The 8164-nt window shown below is 37.7% G+C and overlaps 1 protein-coding gene across 1 annotated transcript in view; it reads right to left on the reverse strand.

The window, feature by feature from the left end:
- LOC105456138 (dedicator of cytokinesis protein 3) overlaps positions 1 to 8040 on the reverse strand; it is a 19349-nt gene extending 11309 nt beyond the window's left edge. The window contains exons 1-7 of the mRNA XM_011699958.1: positions 7999 to 8040; positions 7224 to 7682; positions 5122 to 5421; positions 4493 to 4697; positions 4161 to 4343; positions 359 to 2084; positions 101 to 140 (exon numbers count right to left, since the gene is read on the reverse strand). Coding sequence (XP_011698260.1) covers positions 101 to 140; positions 359 to 2084; positions 4161 to 4343; positions 4493 to 4697; positions 5122 to 5421; positions 7224 to 7682; positions 7999 to 8040 — 2955 coding nt within the window. The remainder of the gene's footprint in view (positions 1 to 100; positions 141 to 358; positions 2085 to 4160; positions 4344 to 4492; positions 4698 to 5121; positions 5422 to 7223; positions 7683 to 7998) is intronic.
- Positions 8041 to 8164: the final 124 nt, after the last annotated feature.

Here is an 8164-nt window from a genome sequence, read left to right on the forward strand (position 1 = left end):
TCTTGACGACGCCACTCAGGGTCAAACCAATGTTATCATCTTATGTCCCCCTCGAAACCCTACAACTTTTGTCTAAAACATTTTGTTGTATAGCGCTTACTTTAGGAGATATTCGACTGGATAGATTAAAATGGTTCACCCTGTATATAGGTTCTAACAATAACATCCGTTTATACAAAACGGCGGTGGTACAAAAGTGAAAAATTGCACAGTATTAAAAATATACAACTTAAAAATTATAATGCAGCAAAGAATAATTTTTATTTCAATAATAAAATTAATATGTCTATGTGAAATTACTGTTTCTTTAGTTTTAAAAGTATAAGACATCAATCTTAAAAGATATATATAAACTCACATAGTGTTAAACAACTGCCTGTACTCATCGTCGCCTTTATTCTCGCTGATAAGAATGTCGAGCTTGTCAATCAGCTCGGACTCCACAGACTTGAAGCTCCCGCGGGCCCGCTGCTCGCACTCCATCATATCGAAAAAGATGTGCAGGGTGGCCTTGCGAAGCTCGCTTTCCGGCACCAGAGTGACCTCGAGAAACGGCCCCACCATGCCCGGTATGAACTCGAGCTTACGCTCGCCCAGGTGCGACCACATGGACAGTATCTGAAAACCCATGAGCACCCTCATGTCGTCGTACTTCTCCACGATCTTCTCCCGCTTGACCTCGGAGAACTGCTCGAGCTGGAGCGACGGCTGGGTGAGGTAAGCCACCGCGAGGTTGAAGTACGTGGACCACAGCTGCGAGTCGAAGCTGCCCTGGAGGAAGCGGAAAGCGAGCGGCTGCGCGAGCTCCTGCAGCGCCCGCAGGATAACGTTGTTGACCTGCATCCTGATGACCAGCCAGTCCGGCGGGAACACCTCCTGGCGCACGAGATCCCGCAGCACCAGGAACACCCGCAGCAGAAAGTCCTTGAGGGGCTTGCGATCGCCGCCGTGGGTCAACTCTTCCCAGAGCCGCGCGTAATGGTACTCGTCCAGCAGCTGAAGCAGCCCGATGAGGCAGGCGACGAGGCAGCCGAGGACCGGGCCGTTGGCATTTATCACGATCAGTATCGTCTGTATGAGCACATCGAGCACCGACAGGCAGAGCGTCTCGACGTCGTGGTGTATGCAGTTGTTGACCTTGTTCGTGTCCCTGCCGCGTTTGTGCAGGAAGCTGAGTATCTCGCCCAGGATGTCGGTGCAGGAGCGCAGTTCCTCCCTGCGCGCCAGATGGATGCGCAAGTGCCGGCATACAGTGACGAGCAACATGTTCCGACTCTCGTCGTCCTTGCGGAACAGGCTGGACGAGGTGAGATTTTTAATGGCGACCAACTTGGCCTGGGTGAGCTGCAGCGGCGGCTCCCGCGGCACCGAGTCCAGCATCGTGCAGGTGAGCTTGGTCACCTCGAGGACCGGCAGCACCGCCACCAGCTGCTCGAACACCGCCGCGATCGACAGCAGCAGCGCGATCTGCGACAGCAGCACCATTTCGAAAGGGATGCCCAGCATCTTGTTGAGGGCCGCGAACACGCAGTACAGGTCGCGCTTGAAGCTGTCCTCGTACTGGCCGGCGGTCGCGCGGGCGAACAACAGCCGGCTCTGAATGATAAACTTGAAGATGTACTCGAGAGAGCGGAAGCACTTCATAATCGGCTCCTGCTTCTCCGCGGCGGTCACCCAATCGGCGCAGTGCTGCACGCTGCTGAGAAGGCCCTTGTACACCAAAGCCGCGGCGAAGTGGTCCGAAATATAGGCGTCCATCACCGGCTTGAAATGCTCGAACTTGGAGTCCTCCAACAGGCTGAAGATAGACACGAGTACTTGGAACACCAGGCCGGAGTGCGCCGTGGAGTTGCCGTCCTCGGTGTGAAACATGGCGAAGAGCGCGTCGAGAATGTCCTGCAGGAACTTAACCAGCTCCTCGCCGTCCAATCGTAGAACGCGGCCGAGAGCCTCGGATATTCGGTCAGGATGGGCCTTCCATTGCAACAAGCTGAGCAGATCGACGTTCTGCGTCAGCTTGGTGCTGCAGAGCAGAGTGTGCACGAATACAGTCTCCTTGGGCGACCTGGAAAAAGTTGGTGGACCTGGAACAAGGAAATAATTACATAAATATATAATCAGTATCTAAATATAATATCTAATTTTAATATCTTTTTTTTTTTAGAAATACTTTTTCAGGATGGGTACTCAAATTTTGTAAAAAAATTCCCTGAAAATTCTCGGGTTTTCCAGGAATTTTATTAAAAATTCCAGGAGATTAGAGAACTTCTCAATACAGCTTTAAAATAAATTAGGCGCATAATCAATATCTAAATATAATATCTAATTTTAATATCTATTTTTTTAGAAATACATTTTCCCATGGGTACTCAAATTTTGTAAAAAAATTCCCTGAAAATTCTCGGGTTTTCCAGGAATTTTATTAAAAATTCCAGGTGAGATTAGAGAACTTCTCAATACAGCTTTAAAATACATTAGGCACATAATAAATATCTAAATATAATATCTAATTTTAATATCTATTTTTCTTAGAAATACTTTATCAGGGTGGGTACTCAAATTTTGTAAAAAAATTCCTTAAAAATTCCTGGATTTTCCAGGAATTTTATTAAAAATTCCAGGAGATTAGAGAACTTCTCAATACAGCTTTAAAGTAAATTAGGCACTAAAAGTTTTAATAACGTATAGAACTTAATGCGTGAAACAATTTAATCTTCTCATATGTACAATAGTTACATCTCCATACAAAATTTTTCTAACGTAACGAAAGATTTTGTATGGAAATGTAACTGCATATGTAAAGATTAAATTGTTTCTACGCATGCAAGTTCTGCATTATTAGAGCCTGATTTATTATTTTCGGATTATCGTTTTTTAGATTAAAGAGTTTTTATATAGTATATGTCAATTTTAAAATAAATTAACTTTCAATATCAGAGGCCTTCGATATGGGGCCACATTTACTTTCTAAAGAGATTAAATTAAATTTAAATATAAAAGTAAAATTTAAAAAATTTCCCTGTATCAATAAAATTCCATGAGAATTCATGATTTTCAAGGGTAAAAATGAAATTCTTCGAGAATTCCAGATTTTCCTGGAAGTATCCACCCTGTTTATATTAAGGGGTTACACCTAGTCAGGAGGCCAAAAAAAGACGAATTTTCGTAAATTGTTTTGAAAAAAGTATATGCATATTTTTTTATATTCAAAAGAACCTATACTTTTAACAATATCTCATAATTTTTAATGCAAAAATAATAATAAATAAATAAGTTACAATTCACGTCCGGGAAATTGTTTTTCAAAACGCATTTTACGGTGGTCACTACTGTTCGGAATCAGGTTATCAGAAATTAAAAAATCCTAAAAATTTAGTTAATATATAAATTTATCTAGTCTTTAATCGATCCGAAAAATTAAATTGCGACAAAATGGTCACAACTGTTTCAAAGTTTAAGTCTGATTTTTATTTAAAAAAAAAATGGACATTTTTCGACCATTAAAAAAAAAGTACGCATTGGAAAAAAAATCCTTCGATTAAAGACTAGATTTACATGTCTAAAAGAAGCACGTAAAATTTCAAATTAATGTGCAGTGGTTTTTGAGAAATCGTGGTTACTGGTTTAGAAAACCTAGTTTTGAGAAAAACGCGTTTTTAAAGTTTCAAGTGCAGTTTATACTAAATTTCAATTTACACAAAAATCATCTATTCCAAGGCCATATAATACACTCTCTGCTAAAGTTGTTGCTTCTAAAACACCAATTTGTTGATGTCGACGATTCTTAAGTTTTTTGCAGATTCACTAATTGTAAAACTATCTTCACCGTATCGTTTCGATGGATGTATACTCAAGATCGTGTATCTTCATGAAAATACAGCGGCTCGACTTAAAATTTTGAGGGAATATTTCTAAGAAAATGTGATTTTTTGAAAAATCAATTTTTTCCAAAATTGATTTTTCCAAAATTCTGACTAGGCGTAACTTCTTAACTCTTATAATACCATAATTTTATTATTTATCTATATAGATAGTAGATGATAGATAACGTAATATTAATTGTATTAATTTTTAGAATTAATACTTTTTTTTATTTTACTCGCATAAACTTTGATTATCTAAAAAAATACTTTTATTTTATTCGAGGAACTTGGATTTACCTGAGGCGCATGGCTCCCTCGTGCTGCTCGGCAACGACAGGTAACTCAAGGAATCCAATTTCGCGCGCTCCTCGCATTTGTAAATATATAACTCGTGCGGGCCGTCCTGAAGAGTAGCACCTCCGGGCTCCATTAGCCGTACGAACGCGAAGGCGAAAAGTTTCTTGTCGTTCTTCTCACGCGCTGAAACACGAGAGTGGTTTCTCGTTGTGAAAAGGTAAATGAAGACCGTGAAGAGAATAGGCGGGAAGATGCGAAGATAAGCGCGGCCGAGCGTTTTAAGAGAAGGCGCGAAAAGATCGGAATCAGATCGATATCTATTGGAAACTCACTGGAGCAGTGCCGAAACTCGAAACGCACGTGGCTCCCGTAGAACTTGTCGATGGGTATCGCCAGCCTCACAGTTTCCGCCCACGACGGGCTGTTGTGATGGTATATGACCAAACTCTGATACTCGGAGCTACCGTCCGTCCCCGCGGCTCCAAACAGACACTCCTCCAACGGTTGGCCGTCCGTGTCTAGGACCTGGATTGTCACCTATAATTTCATTGCAAACATATTAACATATTTCACTTTATTGTCGTAAAAATTATTTTTTCATTATTTATTTATTTTTTATATAAAATTGTGCGATTTAGGGATATTTTTTTAAATTAAATTTATATAAAAGCTGTACATTTTCTTAAATCGAATTGTCACCTATAATTTCATTGCAAACATATTTAAATATTTCACTTTATTGTCGTAAAAATTATTTTTTCATTATTTATTTATTTTTTATTTAAAATTGTGCGATTTAGGGATATTTTTTAAAATTAAATTTATATAAAAACTGTACATTTTCTTAAATCGAAAAAATTAGATGTACATTTCGCGAAAAAATACTCCACACAACTTGTGATTTTATGCAATTATAGATGTATTGCGAGAGAAACGATTCTTCGGAAATTCTTTATCGCACCTCGATATTCTTGCCAGTAGACTTTCCGCCGCGTTCAAATTCACCCCGTTCCAGCTTGAGATACAGATCGTTACGCACGTCGCCCGGCATAATAACGTCCGAGAAACCGAGCTTCTTCGTGAGGCAAATATTCTTGAACAGCAACGGATTCTCTTCCCGCACTTGAGACAGCTCGCCGTGCAGGATACGAAGGGACACAACTATTCCATAATTGGGCTGTCCGGGTAGAGGAGAGCACTTGTTGTTACGTATGATTTGTTCGTGCAGCTGATGAAACTCCTTTTCTTCTCCCTGATACACCTGCAGACAAGTAGAAATTTTTCCAATTAAACCCGCCTCGTTCATATTCTTAAATGCTACCAAAAAAATCAAGAGAATTAAAAAATAATTCGAGTATGATTCAATTGATTTTTTTATTTTCAGGTAAGCTATTGGAATTTCAAGATACAGAAATTTAATTAATCTTTGTTATAAATCGGAAACTAAAGTAACAATTACACGATATATAAATTAATGTTTTTCTTCCCCCTGATAAACCTGCAGGCAAGAAATTTTTCCAATTAAATCCGTCCCTTTCATGTTCGCTTCTTAAATTTTATCATAAAAATCAAGAGAATTAAAAAATAATTCGAGTATGATTTAATTAATTTTTTCGATTTTCATGTATGCTATTGTAATTTCAAATCCAGAAATTTAATTAATCTTTGTTATAAATCGGAAACTAAAGTAACAATTATACGAAATATAAATTAATGTTTTTTCTTCCCCCTGATACACCTGCAAGCAAGAAATTTTTCCAATTAAATCCGCCCCTTTCATATTCGCTTTTTAAATTTTATCAAAAAAATCATGAGAATTAAAAAATAATTCGAGTATGATTCAATCAATTTTTTCGATTTTCAGGTAAGCTATTGGAATTTCAAGATCTAAAAATTTAATTAATCTTTATTATAAATCAAAAAATTAAAGTAACAATTATACGAAATATAAATTAATGTTTTCCTTCCCCCTGATACACCTGCAAGCAAGAAATTTTTCTAATTAAATCCGTCTCGTTCATATTCGCTTCTTAAATATTACAAAAAAAATCGAGAGAATTAAAAAATAATTCGAGTATAATTTACTTAATTTTTTCGATTTTCAGGTACGCTATTGGAATTTCAAGATACAGAAATTTAATTAATCTTTGTTATAAATCGGAAACTAAAGTAACAATTATACGATATATAAATTAATGTTTTTCTTCCCCCTGATACACCTGCAGGCAAGAAATGTTTCCAATTAAATCCGTCCCTTTCATGTTCGCTTCTTAAATGTTATCAAAAATATCAAAAGAAGTAAAAAATAATTCGAGTATGGTTTAATTAATTTTTTCGCAAATATATATAAAATAAATTGGCCAAGGACGAGCGAAGGTAAAAGTAACATGGAATTACCAAAAACTCAAGTTAATAAATAGATAGTTTAATGTCGAGAAATTAAAATCAATACGTTTGGACTCACAGAATCTTCTTCAGTTGAAGATATAAAAAGTAAAATGTAAGTAAAAAAATAAATAACATAAAAATCGAATATAATAAATTAATACTGAGTATTGATTTTAATTTCTCGACATTAAACTATCTATTTATTAATTTGAGTTTTAGGTGATTCCATGTTACTTTTATCTTCGCTCGTCCTTGGCCGATTTATCTTATATATATTTGTGTTAAAACATGAGCTAGAAATTTTAATTAATTAATTTTTTCGATTTTCAGGTACGCTATTGTAATTTCAAATCCAGAAGTTTAATTAATCTTTATTATAAATAAAAAAATTAAAGTAATAATTATACGAAATATAAATTAACGTTTTTTTCTGCTGATACACCTGCAGGCAAGAAATTTTTCCAATTAAATCCCTTTCATGTTCGCTTCTTAAATGTTATCAAAAATATCAAAAAAATTATTAAATAATTCGAGTATAATTCAATTAAATTATTGGATTTTCAGGTAAGCTATTGGAATTTCAAGATATAGAAATTTAATTAATCTTTGTTATAAATCGGAAACTAAAGTAACAATTATACGATATATAAATTAATGTTTCTTTCATCCGCTTACTTTGAAGGTCATCTCGAGTTCCTCCGCGTGATCTTGGGCGGCTTCCGCCAGGGAGAGAACCGCCACCCCATGGGGCCGCCTGTAAGTCGTCGTTCCGGTCTTGTTCTTGCCGGAATCGGAGTACAGCATCCGGCCGCAGCGCATCACGTGGGCGACCATGTAAAGATCGCGGCTCAGATCGGAGTTGCCCAGATCCGTGAAGATGGTGCAGTTACTGTGCATCTTCTCCACGTAATTGGAGAAGCCCTCCTTGCTGATGCGCACCAGGAAGCGCTCGCTCAGGTACTGCTGCCGCTTGGCATCGAATAGAGAGAAGTAAATCTCGGTGTCCTCGCCGACCGAGTGGCCGAAGTCCCGCATGCAGAAGTACAGGTGATGAGTGAGGACCTTTCTGTGCTCCTTGCGGCGCAGAGTGCCGCGGGCGGATGCACCCTGCGAATTCTCGGCGCTCTGCACATGCTGCAATCGTCCCCCCGCGAGGAAAAAATCGAGATTAACGGCACGCAAACGATATTAATGATATTATTCATTTGTTTACAGTTGTCTCAGCTTTTCGACTCGAAACTTATTGCTAAATCCCTACTATGTACTTAAGGGGTTACACCACCTTGACCGCCTAAAAATCAATCGGTAACTTTGGGAATTTTTTTTAGGAAAACAATAAAAGTAACAAAAAATTCATTTTAAGGTTTTAATAATACAAGTCTTTAGAAGTAAAAAATATTTTTTTTTATTTTTTTTTTTTAACAAAATGGCGACGCTGAAGCCAATTTACTAAACGTCGTTTTGTCAAATCGGCGTTGCGAGGATCTGCCATTCGATTGAACCTGGAGCAAAAAACCAAAATTTTTTTAAAAACTATATAATATGCACTACAGAAGTACATACGGATATTTCGATATGTTAAATACTTTTTTTTTATTTAACATTTCTTGACAAAA

The sequence above is a fragment of the Wasmannia auropunctata genome, unplaced genomic scaffold (assembly GCF_000956235.1).
Source record: "Wasmannia auropunctata unplaced genomic scaffold, wasmannia.A_1.0 LD335761.1, whole genome shotgun sequence".
NCBI classification, from domain to species: Eukaryota; Metazoa; Arthropoda; class Insecta; order Hymenoptera; family Formicidae; genus Wasmannia; species Wasmannia auropunctata.